This window comes from Pseudophryne corroboree, chromosome 1 (assembly GCF_028390025.1).
Source record: "Pseudophryne corroboree isolate aPseCor3 chromosome 1, aPseCor3.hap2, whole genome shotgun sequence".
In the NCBI taxonomy this organism is placed as follows: Eukaryota; Metazoa; Chordata; class Amphibia; order Anura; family Myobatrachidae; genus Pseudophryne; species Pseudophryne corroboree.
The window spans coordinates 1,082,622,109-1,082,641,415 of NC_086444.1; the positions used below are offsets into that span (position 1 = coordinate 1,082,622,109).

Consider the following 19,307-nt stretch of genomic DNA (forward strand, 5'->3'; position numbering starts at 1 on the left):
GTTCACTTAGCAAGTTGTTAGCAAGAATAGATTTGCATGAGAGAGGAAGGAAAATTAGACTGGAATGAGGTAATCCTCCAGACAGATGGAAGTATTAGGCGGATCTGCTGTCAGCATTAGACCAGGGTTCCAGTCATATTTCTCTGGAGTGCACATTTAGACATCTCGCAAGATTTTGCTTGTGGAATAATTAGTTGTGAAGATCTTCTGTGTGTCCTGTTTCTAGAAATGTTTTTATCTAAGATATTTAAATTATAACTACAACACTTGACTCTGAGATAAAAACTCTCTATTCAACAACTCTCTTCCATGCGAACTCTCATCAGTGATTCCGGGGTTCACACACCCAAGGGCGAAGGTATAAGTGCCTATGCACAAACCCTGGTCTAACGCTGACAGCAGATCCGCCTAATACTTCCTTACGTCTGGAGGATTACCTCACTCCAGTGCAATCTTGCTTCCTCTCTCACGCAAATCTATTCTTGCTAACAACTTGCTAAGTGAACTCTCACAAGTGATCCCAGAGGAATGAATAACTATCATTCTATCTACTACCACACCACAATGTAAATTCACAATACCGTCCGATCTTAGAAGCTAAGCAGTGGTGGGCTTGGTCAGTATTTTAATGGGAAACCACCTGGGAAGACTAAGTGTTGTAGAAATTTTGGGGACTTGGAACACTCTGCACCTAAAACTGACAGCAGAATCCCTATTTTCTTTCCTTCCTACTAGGAACTTTCAAAACCCAGCATTTTGGGATTCAAATGAAAACATTGCATACATTTTTGCATCCATTTTTCCAGTATCGTCTTTTCTCTTATATTCCTTGTGTTTAGGTGTAACTTTTAAGGAGGAGGTACTTTGCCAGCAAGCAGTCTTGGTACCTTATGTGTGTTTTAAAACTCCTCAACCTGATGCGTGTAATTTTACATTGTCATATCACAAATTTATCTAGGCAATGATAAACTCTAATGTACGTTGTCTGACATAGATATACAAAGATCGCAGTTCTGTGGGTTCATGAATATTTATTAGTAATGAACAATATTAATTTTTATATTGATGTCTGTCTTGTTTGGATACACTGATTTACTGTACAGTAAGTAATCAATTAAAAGACAAGTTTTAACTAATTCCACACAGAATTTATCTTCGATTTTTAAGAGTGCACCCAAAGGGAATCTTCTTTGTCGTCTTGTCTTGTATTTTGCAAATATCCACTGTCTCTGGGTACACCAACAAGACTACAATATAAGGGCTTTTTTACCCTGTTATTCTGTCAATTTTGGTTTTCTATCTATTGTTTTTGACTGGTGCAGAATCAAACCTGTCTTTTGAATGTCCACATGACTGCAAAAAGATGCAAACCTGTATGGAGAAGTAGGTAGCCCTATCTACTGTGGATTCCTTAGGGTTGTTGTAAATACACACTGATGATGATGATGATGATGATGATGATGATAGTGGTTGTCAGCACTTGGTAAAGGTTTCTGACTGAATGATTGCAATTCACTTCTGAAGCTGACAGGTGATTGTGCATAGATTATAGGTTTTGCAGTATATTGATAAATCACAGGTCTTCCTCTTCAAACAGAATGAAACAAGATAAGTAAGTGCCACTGCTTACTTGACCGGGAAAACCATAGGTGATGAGCACACAAAGGATCTTCAGAAACATAGGCACAAACAATTAATTCTGGTATTGAAAGGGTTAAATCCCAAGGGTGGGGTTGTGTGACAAGGATCAGTGCTGGAAAGATAAAAATGTGTTACAGTAGGTGATTCAGTGTCATTCACATAAAGCAGCCACACGACTTGGATAATGAAATTATATCATGCTCAGCCTTGTTCCAATCACTGAGCCTAATTCAGATTTCATTGCAGCAGCAAATTTGTTAGCTAATGGGCAAAACCATGTGCACTACAGGGGGGGAGGGGGCAGATATAACATGTGCAGAGAGACTTAGATTTGGGTGGGGTGTGTTCAAACGGAAATCTAAATTGCAGTATGAAAATAAAGCAGCCGACTTCCGGGGGTGGAGCATCGTGCATGGCCGCTTTTTATCGGAGCTCCCTGATTCAGCTCAAATCCAATTCCATCTGACGCCTCTAAGTGCTTCAATTCTGGAATAACTTAATTGATAACTTTCATTATAGCTCCAGGTTGGCGTGGAACCTTTTATTTTACACGGAGCCACTTTTACTCCCCGGAATCCAGCCTTTTAAGAAAGGCGCTGATGACCGCCATAGCCTTTGGTGTGAACTGCGGGCTTGCACTCCACGGCTAGGTAAGCCTGAGCCAAAAGGGAATACGAAGGGAGAAACTCACAATTCTACTTACTCTCTATTAATCGGACTTTTACCTCTCCGACCCAAGACATTTATTCTCTACTGGCTGAACTCTAACACTGACTACAGGGCTGTGGGGTGAAACCAGCTACGGAGAGAAATGCTCTATGCAGACAAAATACATATATGTCCTAACTGTTGCTGAGTCTGAGTAGACAAATTGATTTAATTGAAACAGTGCCTGCCTCTTTTGCTTGACGGGGTCACGAAGACTCCGCTTTGGCTCAGCTTCCCTTCCAAACTGACTGCTCCTGCTGCGCAGCCCCTCTACGAGTTCCCTAAGCACCCACTTTCTTTCCTGGCAACGGGACAACTCTAAATTCTCTATTGGAACCGAATCTGGGATAGGAGTTTGGTGGGTGCCTTGCTGTGTTGTGGATGGCCAGAGTGATTGCACCTACCCGAAACCCCTGCCATTCTTACATGTTTTCTGCGTGGAATTTGCACTCAGCCTCTCTGCTTTGAAGATAGCCTGCAGGAATTACCGGCCATATCAGATGCTTACTACCGGAGGGTAGGGGAGCGACTCCAAGTAATCGTGACTGCAGCGGTTTGGAAATTGTGGTGTGCGGAGTACTGCTGGACAGCTGCGGAGCCTGTTTGCTGACCTCCTAGCCTCACTGGCTGCTTTCTGCTGTCCCTGGGTGAGCAAAACCATTATACAGGACCAGGACTGATCTACAGCTGCAGCATCCTAGAGGTGGGAATTGACGGGGGACAATGCCACCTGCTGCAAGACTGTGACTGAAGGTGGTGAGATGGCCTGGAACGGGAGTAGATCCCAGACTTTGAACTATCATCTCCCGTTATTGGTGGCAATCCTAAAGAACTTGTGTGAATCTTATCCCATTAAACGGTTATCTTTTTTTGTCTGTTTTCCACCATTAACAATTTCTCTCTCTTCCCTCCCTATTGTCTCTCTCCAATACCCATCCCTCCTGTCCCTCCTTCTACGTGATTCTCCCTTTCCCTTCTTTGACTTACTATAGAAATCATAACTTTCCTGAAAACGTATTTTAAGACTCAGGACAGGAGCTCATTTATAAAAGGTTATACTGAACCTATTGTCTACTGCTTTCAACTTATCTGTTGAGGATCTAATAATACTGCATTCAACTGTACATCCTATATATGTCATTTTCCAATACCTAACCGCCATGTCTCCGTTAGATAGAAAGTTAGATGGTATCTACATGTCTTTACAAATCGCATTGTCACGCCCTGATTCTTTTACCTCTCCAATTGCTTGCTCTCAATACAGCCTCACTGATTGCACTAGAGTACCATTGACAATATTGCCTACAACTCCAAACCCTTCTCAGGTCATTGCTTCTCTGCCCCCCGTTTTGGCTAACTCGACTACCCCCGATATTGGTCTACAAGTTACCTCTTTTGATCTACCTGAGAAGTATAGGGCATTTAATTTGTCCAAATCATCTAATTTCGACCATATGTTTGTGCTTATTGATGTACCTTTGACCACCTTGATTACACCTGGTCTTTGTCGTAAAGTTACACTTATTGACATAGACAAGACAATTGGGGAATCTCATTTGCCGACACTGACCAATGAAGACCAATCTTCTCTAATCTCTCATTCTGGTAATTTGCCCATACTTTTTAATATACAGAAACCCTTAAGGCCAGTTCTGTGTCTGACAAGACCTATGCTTACTGATGTAAAAAGCCCCATGGAATTCATTATGTGGAATGAAAGCCTCCCCCCCCCCCCCCCCCTATTTGCTCAAATTGTAATGCTCTCCCTAGACAGGGTGAGGGTTGATGCATAAATCGGCTTGCTTACTTATCTATATCCGACTGGATAATTGTTCCTAGGAATTTTTATTAATTTTCCTTAGACTGTTCTTCTACCCAAGACTGAAACCTTTCTCTTTAATGATTCAACGTATAAATATTTATCTTGCTTCATACATAACTATTACATACCACATGTTACTTATGATTAAGTTCAGCTATGTGTAGCTCTGTGTTAGTTGGTTACCTACATTGTGTAATGTGTAAAGTATCATTATAACTATTTACCCTTCTTTCTGCTTCTTATTACTGTCAAATGTTGTATTTGTATCTTTGTAATCTTTAAATACTTTCTCTCACTATCCTTATCCCCCCCACCCACCCCACCACCACCACCATTATTACTGAAATCATAGTGCTACCCTTTTATTCTGGTTGGAAAAGGAGAAAATGGATGTAAAAATCTTTGCTTCGATACCATAAGATAGACATTTGTGCTTGTGTATTTGATGATATCCAAAGACCATGAAGATGGACGTCATTGCAGTTTTTTGTTTGTTTTCCCATCTCTCAACACTGTATGTCACAAAATACTTGTGTAGCTTTACTTATATGTTGGTGTTTTTTGTTTATTGCACTGTCACTTGCACTCTATGAATATGGCAGATCTATAATACCTTGTACTATCTTTTGCTTGACTTTAATAAAAAAATTATTGGAAAAAAAAAAAGAAAATAAAGCAGCCAGTATTTACCCTGCATAGAAACAATATAACCCGCCCAAATCTAAAGGGGGGTACACACGGAGAGATCCGTACTTAAAATCTAAGCAATCTTGCTAGATTGCTTAGATTTTAAGCACGGATCTGCCGTGTGTATGCCCTCCAGCGATAGCGATGCGCGGGGCCGCGCATCGCTATCGCCGATGCTAGATTGAGCTGCATGCAGGCTCAATCTAGCGGGTCGCTCACTTCACCGTTGTGTGAAGTGAGCGGCCCCCCGTCGGCTTTCCCCCTCGCTCAGCACATCGCGCTATGCTGAGCGGGGGGAGAGATGTGTGCTGAGCGGTCTGTGTTAAGATCGCTCAGCACACATCTCTCCCGTGAGTACCCCCCTTAACTCTCTCTCTGCAAATGTTTATCTGCCCCCCCCCCCCTGCAGTGCACATGGTTTTGTCTATCAGCTAACAAATTTGCTGCTGCAATCAAATCTGAATTACCCCCATTGTTCTGTTCCGAAAAGGTGATTTGAGTTATGTTTTTATCTTTTTTTTTTCTCTGAAATTGTCTGAAATTTGTGTGTACTTTTAAAATTATCATATTCTCTTTGTAACCTTTTTTTTTATAACTGAAAGCTCTGAAGTTATTCTTGAAATTAAAACCTATTGTCTAGTTCTGATTTTCTGTGTTATTAGATCTACGGCCTTGATAGGCATATGCTACTGATTTTTAAAGCATATATACTATGAGCAGTTCACAGGAGAGATTATCACTCATGCAGTCCTGATATAACACACCACTCACTGTCCCAAACTAAATGTATCCCCCAGCAGTACCCCATGTAGCTCAGCCCCAGTATAACCCCACCCCCATAGTTACATAGTGAGAGTAACCAGGAGTTAGAGGGCACAACTATCTTTGATCGGCAAGTTGCTGCATGGTGCAGCCAGTGCAACAGTACACTTCGTTCTCTCACTGTCATCATTGTCATATGGTGAACTGGGTGCAGACGGGCCATGAAAGTTCTGTGGGCCCCATAGCATCCGCACTCCCTGCGCCCACGGTAGCTACTCCCTTGGATAAAGGCATCTTGACTGCCTTTAGTTCTAATGCCAAAATCTGAACACAACTCCTGCAGTACCACTCTTGCCCATTGTGTGGCACTGTAGAGCCCTAACATTCTCTTACTGACTTGATTCACTAAAATCATCACTGCTCGGCTCCTTTTGTTCATAGATTAAAGTTTTATATACCTAAACCTTCCTTGACAAATACTGTGAAACCGACATCAAAATCTGTCCAGCAGTTCTTGAGATTAGTCCGCACGGGCAGACGCCTACCAGAGATTTTATTTTATATATAAAGAGATATTGTCTATGTGCTGTATAATATGTTGTCATTATATAACTAAAGCTAATAACAATATTAATGGCAAAACCACAGTTACAGTATTTTTCTGCATATTCATCTTAACCCCTTTCTACTTTTAAATTTTTTATTTCAATTTTCACCTCCTCCATATGTCTAACCCTAGTGGGATTTCAGGAATATTTAAATCCCCGCCCCACAAAATAGCCTGTGATTTATACAGCATCACTTTAGAACAGTAAGTGAATGTGCTTGTAGCACAGTAATGTGTGACTGAAACTTAGTGGAGAGACACAGTGCCGTTCGGCAATTTAGTTTCATAAAGTGGATGGTAATGTCTCTGACAACCGCAGGCCCCACTTCCTTCCCTAGATTAGCTAGTATGTTACGTGTCACTACAGGAACTGCGACCTGCACCCTGTTACGTTGTAGTCTGACTTATTGCAATGGATAGTAATTCTGCTACGTGTGTATAATACATGGATCTAACAAATATAATGTGAAACATTAACAGATATATAACAGATATATAAAAAAATTTTTAAGTACTAAAAGAAATTATTTTTAGATTATAAACTGCAAAACTGTGCAATAACTACAAAGATTATAGGATTTATTGACAAACAACTAATCAGTAATTAGCTTCCATATGTCTTGTTAGACAGTAAAAGCAAAAGTTGTTTGATAAAGTTTAGAGAACATTTTGCACCAAATTGTAATGTTAAAAAATAAGTCGTAATAACTCATGTTTGGGAATAAGGTACATGATGATGATGATGATGATGATGATGATCAATATTAGTTGTGTTATTACTACGTGACGTAAATGTGTACATATAGCTCAGATTAAAGGGTAGATTTAACAAGAAGTGATACTCTTGCTATCACTCGTTACCAATGTTTAATGATACTCCAGCCAATCAGCTCCTGTCATATTTTAAACATGATAGGAGCTGCCCATTTATCATACGTAACGAGTGATAACAAGAATATTGCTCGTTGTTAAATCTGCACCTAAATTATAGAGTATTGTATTATAAATCAGATATCCCAGTTACATCATATTATTGACTAATGATACAAATTATGTTTTGTGGCCGGTTAAGAGCTCGTTTCATCATTGCCCTCACCAAACTAGCTTATACATGGACACGTGGGAGAAAAACCCCACAATAATCCATGTCTACGGTATAATGACAGGTGGATCTGCGATGAATGGCAGCCAATGGTACAGATGATTACTCTGTCACTTAATGATGTTTTTCTATATCATTCATCACCACAATAACAGTACATAGGAGTTTAATCACTTCTACAAATATCACCTAATAGTCATGTCACATTGAAAGATAAATTACTGAAGATTTCAACTATATCATTAACGTCTTTCCAGCCAACAGTCAGTGCCTGATTTAATAGTCCAAGCCCTATGAATACATTCACCATTCCACATTTGTGATTTTTACGAAGCAAGGGGTCTCTGAGGAAAGAAACATATCTGAAACGTCAGACTTTAATCATTGGGGCTGCAGTGTCTTTCATTGATGTGTGAAGTCCCACGAGTGACGCCTCTTTTTGTTTATAAATTTGCAAATATCTCCCCAAAACTTTTTTTCACGTTGTCATTATGGGGTATTGTGTCTAGAATTTTGAGGGAAAAAATGAATCTATTCCATTTTGGAATAAGACTGTAACATAACAAAATGTGGAAAAAGTGAAGCGCTGTGAATACTTTCCGGATGCACTGTACGATACCTGCTGCAATTCCTCCATTTCTGCCTGCAGCTGCATCCCCCATAGGTTTCCATGGGGGATGCAATGCTGCCTGATGTATCAATATTGGTTCCCGCTGCTACCGCAGTGGCCGGGCAGTGGCAATTGCAGGATTTGCATGGGGGGGGTTTCCAGATATGTGCTATACAGATAGATAGATAGATAGATAGATAGATAGATAGATAGATAGATAGATAGATAGATAGATAGATAGATAGATAGATACAGATGGGTCCATGCTCATCTTGGCTTCTTTGCTGCGCCTAGGCACACCATGGTTTATTAACATAAACCCTTCATCTATTGTTCTCAGCTGCAATGCAATACAGAGAACAATACAGCAGGGGATTAAATCATTACAGCAGGGGATTAAGTCCGACTGCCCTGGCTCAGTTAATCCTATTAAAGGCCAAGATAAAGGTGGACCCATCTGTAGATAGATAGATAAATAGAACCAAATACAGAATGGCGGCACTCAGACCCTGTGTAGTAGCAAAAAAAAAAGTGAGTTTATTCCTCCTTCGTCTCCTACATTTCTGGACTGTCATCAGGAATAGGATGCAATGATACAGAGCAACATTCATAGATACAAATAGATAATTACCTGATATAGGGGGTAATTCCAAGTTGATCGCAGCAGGAATTTTGTTAGCAGTTGGGCAAAACCATGTGCACCGCAGGGGAGGCAGATATAACATGTGCAGAGAGAGTTAGATTTGGGTGTGGTGTGTTCAATTTGCAATCTAATTTGCAGTGTAAAAATAAAGCAGCCAGTATTTACCCTGCACAGAAACAAAATAACCCACCCAAATCTAACTCTCTCTGCACATGTTATATCTGCCTCCCCTGCAGTGCACATGGGCCCTCATTCCGAGTTGTTCGCTCGGTAAAAATCTTCGCATCGCAGCGATTTTCCGCTTAATGCGCATGCGCAATGTCCGCACTGCGACTGCGCCAAGTAATTTTGCTATGCACTTAGGAATTTTACTCACGGCATTTTCATCGTTCTGGCGATCGTAATGTGATTGACAGGAAATGGGTGTTACTGGGCGGAAACAGGCCGTTTTATGGGCGTGTGGGAAAAAACGCTACCGTTTCCGGAAAAAACGCAGGAGTGGCTGGAGAAACGGAGGAGTGTCTGGGCGAACGCTGGGTGTGTTTGTGACGTCAAACCAGGAACGACAAGCAGTGAACTGATTGCAGATGCCGAGTAAGTCTGAAGCTACTCAGAAACTGCTACGAGGTGTGTAATCGCTATATTGCGAATACGTCGTTCGCAATTTTAAGATGCTAAGATTCACTCCCAGTAGGCGGCGGCTTAGCGTGAGCAACTCTGCTAAAATCGCCTTGCGAGCGAACAACTCGGAATGACCTCCATGGTTTTGCCCAACTGCTAACAAAATTCCTGCTGCGATCAACTTGGAATTACCCCTATAGTGCAGTAGGTTCAGTCCTGAAATGTAAGAGGAATAAACGCACTTTTTATTCTACTACACATACTCTGAGTGCCACCATTCTGTATTTGATATATTGGGGGTATATCAGCCCATGGAGGGCATCAGAGAAAGTTATCCCTTTATGGCTAAAGAAGATTGCTGAATATATCTATATATACCTTCCAACTTCTTAATCCGGTGAAGAGGGATATCTGTACTCACCAGAGGCGCGTACCTAAAATTAGGGGACGTGCCCTCGTGGCAAGTGCAGCGGTCACAAGCCATGCTCATTATGGGGGCATGGACAGCGCTCTGTGAGCTGTGGCCCATACCCCTTGTCCATATTTGCCGGTCACCCCCACTCCCTCCATAGACAGAACAGGCACCCTGATCACCACCCCTCCCTCCATAGAGACAGCACAGGAACCCTGATCACCACCCTCCCTCCATACACAGATAATACAGGCAAACTGATTACCCCCTCCCCCCGCCCCCCCTCACACACAAAGACAGCAACACTGATCAACTCCCCCTCCATACACTGTTTATTCCTCAACACCGTTCTAATACACCCCCCCCCCCCCCTGCCCCTGGCTCCACATTTATGCTGATCAAGATCAAAGGAGCACCTGTACTGTAGAAAACAGGCGCCCGCCCGCTGCTTCAAAGGAGTTACAACTTACCAGAGCCGTGGCTGGGGAGTGAAAACACAAGAGAGCGCCGGCTGTCCTCCAGACTCTCACCTCTCAAGCAGCCCCGCCACATGAGAACAGCCTGAGAGGAGCTGCTCCCCCTGCCAGCAGCCAGCCTACCTCTCTGAGTGCGTGTGTGATGCAATGGTGGGCAGCCACTCGCTACTGCAGCCACGCAAGGGTGTCTCATACTGCCTGAGGCTGAGCTCCGGCAGACATGTACTTTAATTTAAAAAAGAATTGTCCAGGTTCAGCACGACAGATCAGCGGCCAGGGGGGGTTTCTAGATACTCAGAAACCCCCCCTGCATGCGCGTATGCAGAGTTCCCCAGGAAATGGTCCCTGTGCATGGCGATCACGATGACTGCGCATGCGCAGAGGCCCGAACACCACACTCAGCGCTTCTCAGGGACGGGCTTCAGGGCCGGTGTAAGGTCTCTATGCACCCTAGGCAAATCTCCAACCTAGTGAAGATGCAGGTGGCCACTAGGTGGACTAGGGTATATTGCATTATTATTATACACATGCAGAAAAAAGAAACAACACTCATGGACTTTTAAAGTGAAAAAGTATATTTTTGTGACTTTGTTCACAATATACAGTACTTTTACTTTCAAATCTTTGAGTGATGACCGTTCTTTCTGCCTATGTATACATGCTAGCTGGCATGTTGGCAATTGTATAGGACACTGAGGCCAATTTACTTTTTTTTTTGCTGAGTGCTGGAATAATCTCTATCTATCTTGTATACATTGCATCTGTATATGGGGTCTGGTGGGATATTTAATTGTATGTGTATACATACATACAGTATTATATACAGATATACATATATTTGTATGCTCCTTATTGTGTTCCATCCCCCCATCTGTAAGTTAATTACTAAACCCCCCCACCCCCCTCCATATGTACTGTATTGTACCCCAGTGCCTGTGTTCCCCTATTATGCTGTTTACAAGAGCAAACCACCCACCAGGCTGTAAGGTGTGTACTGCCTGTGGTCCTGCAGAAACCCCCATGGGTTACTTACCTAATAGTTGTTTCCTTGTTTTCCCTCATAATTGGTACGGCTCCTCTTACAGGCGGCAGCAGCATTACAGCGATGCTGCAGGTGCAGACGTGTACGGGCCTGCATCAGGACTAAGAGGAGCGGCCGTGGGGGTGCCCCTTTGGGAGCCATAGTTACATCCGCATCCTATGTGCCTTCATATGACATGATGTTACACTTGTTAGCACGGAGGAAGCGCTGAGGCACTCTGTGGTACAGCCTGATGGTGACGGCTGCACCTAATTAGACCCAGAGCAGCAGCCAGCGCAGTGTAAGGAGGAGGCCGCACACAGAGTCATCCTTTAGTTTTTTGCTAGATGAATTTAGTGGCCCCCCCAAGAGTCGGCGCCCCTAGGCAGCCGCCTAAAGCTGCCTAATGGTAGAGCCGGCCCTGACGGGCTTCCTATCCCTGCCTGTACCAGGTGATACATCCACCTGATATGATTGCATTATGCAATGCTATCTGGGTGCGATATTAGCAATCAGGATTGCATTGCATATGTGGTCATTGGTAAATGGGCTCCATAAAATGCCAACCAATCAGCTTCTGTGTTGCAGCTCAGCCTGTAAAATGACAGAAGCTGATTGGTACTTTATCTCTCTCCAAGATTTGATAATTCTCCCCCCAAGTCTGCTAAACTATCAGTCACTCCTTGTTGATCTGTTAGAAGTATCTTCACCTCCACACATGGCAACTTGCTGCATAGAAGTGAGCATGGCAGACATATCTGAGTATTAAAGCTCCAGCTCTTTCAATTATATTATTTAGTTCAGAAACGCACCACATGTAATACTGCACATATATTCATATCAAATTCTGGATTTAAATTGCTGCATAATAAAAGTAAAGTGAAAATTTCAATATTTATTGTGGCTGGCAAATTGTATATAATGGGAGAATAATACTGTTTTTAGTTGAATGTGCATAAAACGTATAAATTCTTTGTATAGAAAGTTTTAAATATTAGTTCTAAAGCGAAAAGTTTTTGAAACAATGTGACATTTTTTTATCCATTCTGAATACAAATCAGAAATTGTAAGAAAGGCATTATGAAGACATGGAAATTAAATGACATTTAGATCATGACATATAATGTATCAAATGCCTTTCATACAGAAATGTTCTTAATTCTTGAAATGTTGAACTTTAATAAGCCATTTTCTGTCTCTATGGTGAGGATACTGGTGAATTAACAATTTATCTTCTACTGGTAACACACAGGCCTTCTCTGCCTCAGTACTTAGAAACAGGATCCCTGTCCATTTTGGACATGTGTACTGATATTGGCCGCATTGGGTGAACTCTAGCCAATCACTAATGTCCGAATCGCCAATCGGCAAGAATAAGGAAATGGGAAATTTACAGGAAACTTCACCAATCAGTTACTCACATGTAACATGGTTGCTTAGAGAAAGTACAAAAAAAATAATCAGGCCCAAAATACCAGTATCAGACAACCTGATGGTCTCCTTATAAATTAATGCTGCTTTCACAAAAGCAACTCTGAATTGCTTTAAAATATAAAAAGTTACAATGATTTAAAACTGTGTATCATTTTATGTGAGGACATACAAATATATAAACCAATAAAAATGTATGTTTAATGATATTAATAAGTTTCACATATAAATATATAATATAATCCACTAAATCTAAAAAGACAATCCCCTATTAAAAAAAAAAAAAAAACGTTAATCTAGAATATTGGTAATGCCAGTAATAGAACCTAAAAAATTCCAGGTGAGTTCACAGTAAATTAATAAAGTGCTCAACAGTGTGAATCCAGAGTAACTGGCAATGCAATATAGTAATGGATTATATTATATATTTATATGTGAAACTTATTAATATCATTAAAACTACATTTTTATTGCTTTATATATTTGAATGCCATCTCTTAAACATGACACACAGTTTTATCACTATAACTTATAGTAAGTCACACAATGCTGCATACAGGTCGTAATAAAAATATGTCAGAATTCAAATATTTGTGTAAACCCATCAAAATAATTTACCGTAAATGCTCTAACATCAATATTCACATATCACAATTTTCAAAATGTATCTCTTTTTCATAACTATATGGTCTCGTGTTTACAGATACTGAAAAATATTTTTTTGCTTCCACTGCAAACTCTTATTAGGCTATCTGAAGACAGAAGTCATGTCTGAGCTTGTTGCGGTCGATCCGAGGTTGGTAGTGTCCGCGTTGTATGGATTTGAACCTGCACAGTGGTTTTGATGCACTAATCAGTTCAGTAACTGGAGTCCTTCACAGGCAAATCTGCTGTCCGTGCACATAAATGCACATTGACCAGGGTTCGATTCAGTTACTTGGCTGGGAGTTCTGAAAGTGCCGACGCCCATCGCTTTTCCTTTTAACGTCGTCACACAGAAAAGCCCGTGTGTGAGGTTCTTTGCAAAATAATTTCATTTATCCACTATGTTTTTCCAATGTGGACCCTATTTACACTAATAAATATCTTTGTACAAAGCAAAAACGTATTCTCTAAAGTTCATTAATGTCTCCATCTTCGATTTTAGTCTAGCGAGAAATTCTCTTATTTTTTGCCTTTACCCATAGTTTTGTTTTTAGAAACATTAAAATTAAACCAACCACTGTAACTACCTGAACAGTGGTTCTGTGCTTGGTTAAGTTTCTGGATGAAGGCGCTATATGTATTCTGCATTAGATGGTAAGTAGGATGCAGCCAAGAGTTCAAATAATTTTGCACTCATTTACAAAGAAACGCTGCCGCCTGGCTCTCTTCTTGGCCTGGTTGACCGCAGTCCTCACAGCGCATTCAAACACCTGGGGGACTCCACGGTTGCTAAGAGCTGAGCACTCCAGGTACCCTTTAGCTCGGACATCCTGTGCCAGCTGCTTGCCATCAGCCGAACTGATGCATGGTACACGTGAGTGATTTACCTCTCTCTGATCAGTCTGTGTGGCCACAACTAGCACTGGTATATGTGGCAGATGGTGTTTGATCTCAGTAATCCACTTGTTCCTCACATTCAGAAATGAGGTGTGGTTGGCCACTGAGAAGCACAGTAAGACAATGTCTGCATGCTGAAGTGAAATGGGACGGATACTTTTGAAAGCATCGTTGCCGGCTGTGTCCCAAAGTCCAAGGCTGATGGGGTGTCCATCCATGAAAACATCTACCCCTGTGTTCTCATAGACAGTTGGTCTGTAGGAGTCTGGAAAGGTCTCGGATGTGAAGCGAACAAGAAGTGCAGTCTTGCCAACAGCAGCATCCCCCACCAACACACATTTAATGGAATTCATCTTCACGAGGTCTAGTGTCTAGAGATGTTGCCTGCTATGGAGACCTTAGCTTCAACCTACAGAATCCCATGAAGTCCCAGGATGTGACAGATACGTGATGGATCTCCCTAGGTGTTTTTATTGGTAGGCATCGGTATTCGGCTACCTCTACCGTTCTTTCCCAGGGATGTTACTGCATCAAGGTTCTGAGGGAAACAATAAAAATGACATTAGTTTCATAAGATAATACATTGTTTTATATAACAAAATAATTACAATTCCTGTTATCTGCAATATTGGCCCATTGCAAATAGACCTTTTTGCTAACTAGTACATAATTAAGCACAAGTTAATAATGGCTATTACCCTGTTTTTGGCTACATCAGGGCACAGTATAGCTGATGTTGAAGGTAAGGTGGATTATAATTGTAAGCCAGCTATAGGAAATCAAATAAACATTCCAACATATATAACACATCACTCACCACAGTATATGTGCCAAAATAAAGAAAAATAATTAAGGCAATTAATTCTCAACTGTATATGAGTATATGTGTTTTTGATGGTGTTGTTTCCTTTTACATTATGGTAATAGTGTATGTCAATGTATACTGGTGACAGCCATACAAAATAAAACTCAATTGCTTTTATCTGTTTCTAAGTATCACCTGGGCACCACACTACAAAAAAAGATATCTCGGAGCTGGAAAGAGTCCAAAGGAGAGCTACAAAACTGATTAAGGGGTTAAGGACACTGGATTATGAGGAAAGGCTTACTAGGTTAGATATGTTTTCACTTAAAAAGAGGTGTCTAAGAAGAGACATTACTCATGTTTTCAAATATATAAAGGGACAATACATGGAGCTTTCAGGCGATTATTTATTGAGAGATCTCTACACAGGACACAAGGACAACCCCTGAGGTTAGAGGAGAGAAAATTTCGTACCCAATGAAGGAAGGGGTTCTTTACAGTAAGGGCAGTAAAGATTTGGAATTCACTGTCAGAGAAGGTAGCAATGGAAAACTCAGTAAATATGTTTAAAAATGGATTGGATAAATTTCTAACTGAAAATGATGTCCAAGTATATAGCATTGAAATTGAATGTATTTTAGTAAGAGTGTGCACTCCAGTTATCAACTAGGCTAATAACAGTCGTCACTTGAGTCATCATAATTGACCCAGTGTAGAATAGTGTAGAAATTTTAAATACAGGATGAACTCGATGGACAACTTGTCTTTTTTCAGCCTCATTTACTATGTTACTATGTTCTACACATTATATCCACTCACACTCCTTTCACACAGAAAGGCAAATTCCGGTGTGAAGAAGTTCTACCCAGTAATTTGCCGATAAACATGGGTCCTTTTTCTATATGAAAGGGTCAACCTGGGTTGAAATTCCTGGGACTTTGACCAAGGAATTTACCAGGGTCGAAGACCCAGGAATTTCGTCCCGGGTTTACCCTCTTACATAGACGAAATACCCATTTTGATCTACAAATTACCCGGTAGAAACTCTTGACCCGGTTATTTGCTTGTCTGTGTTAAAGGGGGGTCAGGCAGGGACTGGCAAAACTACCTGGCACTGAGATGCTGGGTAAATGCTCTGGATTTTCAGACGCTTCTGTCTGAAAAGGGTATAGGTGAGGAGTATGAGATCGCAAATCTGAGTATGCAGTTGCAGAGGTATGATCCATACACAGAAACAGAGTACCATCGACAGTTGCGGTTGACCCATGGCTACTCAGAATAATGTGGATGCAGTCGCAGCAGCGCCATGTTTTTAATCGCAAGTGATCGCAGCTGATACACGCCCCGAAAATGGCCATGACATGTCTGCGCTTTTCCAACTACTCCCCACAAACGCCATGTTAAACCCACGAACGGTCACTTCCTGTCAATCACACTGCAACTGCATTTCACAGAGGCTGCGATTGCAACGCAGCTTTTGTACGTTCGTAGTGTGTTTGCAGTGCATGCGCAGTCTTCTGATACTCGTCCGATTTGCATTTCTGGAATATAGCAATCCAAGCTAAATGAGGGCCTATGTACTAAGCCTTGGAGAGAGATAAAGTGGACGGAGATAAAGTACCAGCCAATCAGCTCCTAACTGCCATGTTACAGTCTGTGTCTAAAAAATTGTCAGCTAGGAGCTGGGTGGCTGGTACTTTATCTCCATTCACTTTGTCTCTCTCCAAGGCTTAGTACATAGACCCAATAGTTCGTAGATGATCATACACACAGTCAGACTAAAAGGATTTACGTCCATGCCCAAAAATTCATTCTCAGTTATCACATTGGGGGTCATTCCGAGTTGTTCGCTCGGTAAATTTCATCGCATCGCAGCGATTTTCCGCTTAGTGCGCATGCGCAATGTTCGCACTGCGACTGCGCCAAGTAAATTTGCTATGCAGTTAGGAATTTTACTCACGGCTTTTTCTTCGTTCAGGCGATCGTAGTGTGATTGACAGGAAGTGGGTGTTTCTGGGCGGAAACAGGTCGTTTTATGGGTGTGTGTGAAAAAACGCTGCCGTTTCTGGGAAAAACGCGGGAGTGGCTGGAGAAACGGAGGAGTGTCTGGCCGAACGCTGGGTGTGTTTGTGACGTCAAACCAGGAACGACAAGCACTGAACTGATCGCAGATGCCGAGTAAGTCTGGAGCTACTCAGAAACTGCTAAGAGATGTCTTATCGCAATATTGCGAATCTTTCGTTCGCAATTTTACTATGCTAAGATTCACTCCCAGTAGGCGGCGGCTTAGCGTGTGCAAAGCTGCTAAAAACGGCTTGCGAGCGAACAACTCGGAATGACCCCCATTATTCTTAAGATTAACTCTCATTTTGGGGCATCACATTATGATACTGAGCCAATTTGGCAATAACTGATTCATTATTAGTGTAAATGACTGAAGGGAAAAAAAGGAACAATGAAGGCATGGACTGAAAGGTGTAAAAATGTTCCATGTTTGTTTGTTTGTTTGTTTGTTTGTTTTTTTAAAGAATATTATAAAAACTTTAAAGACTATTGAGAATCTGGTTGATTATGCATATTAGACAATTATGTCTATGACAAGACAAGTTAATTGCACTTTCCATTTCAAAAGTTCCCCCTAAAAAATTAGCAGTAGTAAATCAACCAACATTTCCAAAATAAACCTTTTTTAATAATTAACTATGGAATTTACAGTACATTTGTGTAATAGTATAAGAGAAATATTTCACACCCAAAACCGATTAATACATGGTCAGAACTCTTGAGAATTGCAAGCACTATATTTATCCAATTCACCATTGCATTATTGCATGCTACGATCTGTGACACAGTGTCACCAATTGTACCTGCCATACACATTTGGTGTGAAATATTAGTTACATTTAATAAACACAACCAGTTTTTTGCGTCATTCATCTGATGGTCATTTTTACATTGAACTTTTTTACGATCAGTAGGGCTCTAACAATATTAATTAATACCAATAAAAAGAGTAATAAAGTCATTCATCTTACAGCACTCTATATAACAACATAAGCATAACAAATATAACAGTCTTAAGTGAGCAGGAAGACATACATAGAAATATAATATGCATAAAAGGTGAAAAAATGCCCAAGATTATTTAATTTTCAGTTCTAGAGTCACTGCCTAAATAGTGTTTCTACGGTTTGCAGAAAATACTGTCAAACCTGGCTAAATAAGTAGCCACATATTATATTAATTATCCAGTATTTGTGTGGCCTAATCATATGCCAGAGTAACGCACGACAGCATAAATTCTAACAAAAACAACTAACAAGCATACAGTGAAGAAAAATATAAATCCCTGCAATACCATTATAATGTAAGGTTAAACAAATAACATTTAATCCACATTTCTAGTATCTATGAATATTTACTTATATACATATAGGTGCATTTTTACATTTGGGAGAAATGCATCCACTATAAGGCATCAATAAAATGGCTAAAACCTTCCTATTACAGCAGGAACAACTTGTCTCTACTACGAAGAAGAAAAGGTTCTGCTTAAACACGCACACAGAAACACAGAAGCATATTACTGTATATGCCCTGGCAATATGGAAATCAGCAATCTGCACCAGCGAAGCGTTTGCAGTCAGCAGCAATTTGCTAGAGATCATCATTACCATTCACTATTTGCACCTGTCCCTGACCACCCGCTCTTATGATTTCATCAGACACGTACTGTATGCGTCTGTCCTGACCTGCATGTGTCAACAATTTCCCTCGTCCTGCTTATCTAGGTGCAAGAACTGCAGAATCATGCAACTCTGTATTGGGAACAGCCGTGTGATTTTATGCAACATACACCATCCGAACTGGCTTAGTGTTCAGCCACTAATGTATAAGCTATAAATATTGTATATGACATTAATAGTATTTTTTTCCAAGTATATTGGTGTCTACACAGAATATTCTTCTGCAAAAAAAATTACTTTAAGTTCTCCAAACTTTTAACCCCCAAATGTGGTTCTTACCTGCACATGGATGAAAGAGACCCCACTCAGTAAGGTATAGACTAAGCTTTAGCTAGTAAGAATGCATTCTCTCTGTATGGTGTAATGCATCTCATTATCTGGTATCGTCATTGAGCAGTGTATGCGGAGAGTAATTATGAGGAATTCTAAGCAGGCTTCTGAAAATAAAGTAATCTCTAACCATTTACCAAAAAAAACTAGGCCTGCTCTACTAGTAACACCCATTTATGCTGCTGCCACCGGATGTAATAAGTAAACATTATCCTTTCTTATTTTAATATTTGCATAATGTATTTTCCTTCATGCCACACAGCCAATCATTCTCATCCGCACCACTAAGGCGTCACAAAACTTAGTCGTGTTGGTCATTAGGTAAAACAAATCATACTAAA

The 19,307-nt window shown here is 40.8% G+C and overlaps 1 protein-coding gene across 2 annotated transcripts in view; it reads right to left on the reverse strand.

Moving 5' to 3' along the window:
- Nucleotides 1-12,046: 12,046 nt before the first annotated feature.
- The window catches only part of RHOH (ras homolog family member H), a 164,310-nt gene continuing 157,049 nt past the window's right edge, over nt 12,047-19,307 (reverse strand). For both annotated transcript variants that reach the window (XM_063921107.1, XM_063921098.1), the window contains one exon: nt 12,047-14,623. In XM_063921107.1, coding sequence (XP_063777177.1) covers nt 13,866-14,438 — 573 coding nt within the window. In that variant the 5' untranslated portion in view covers nt 14,439-14,623 and the 3' untranslated portion in view covers nt 12,047-13,865. The remainder of the gene's footprint in view (nt 14,624-19,307) is intronic.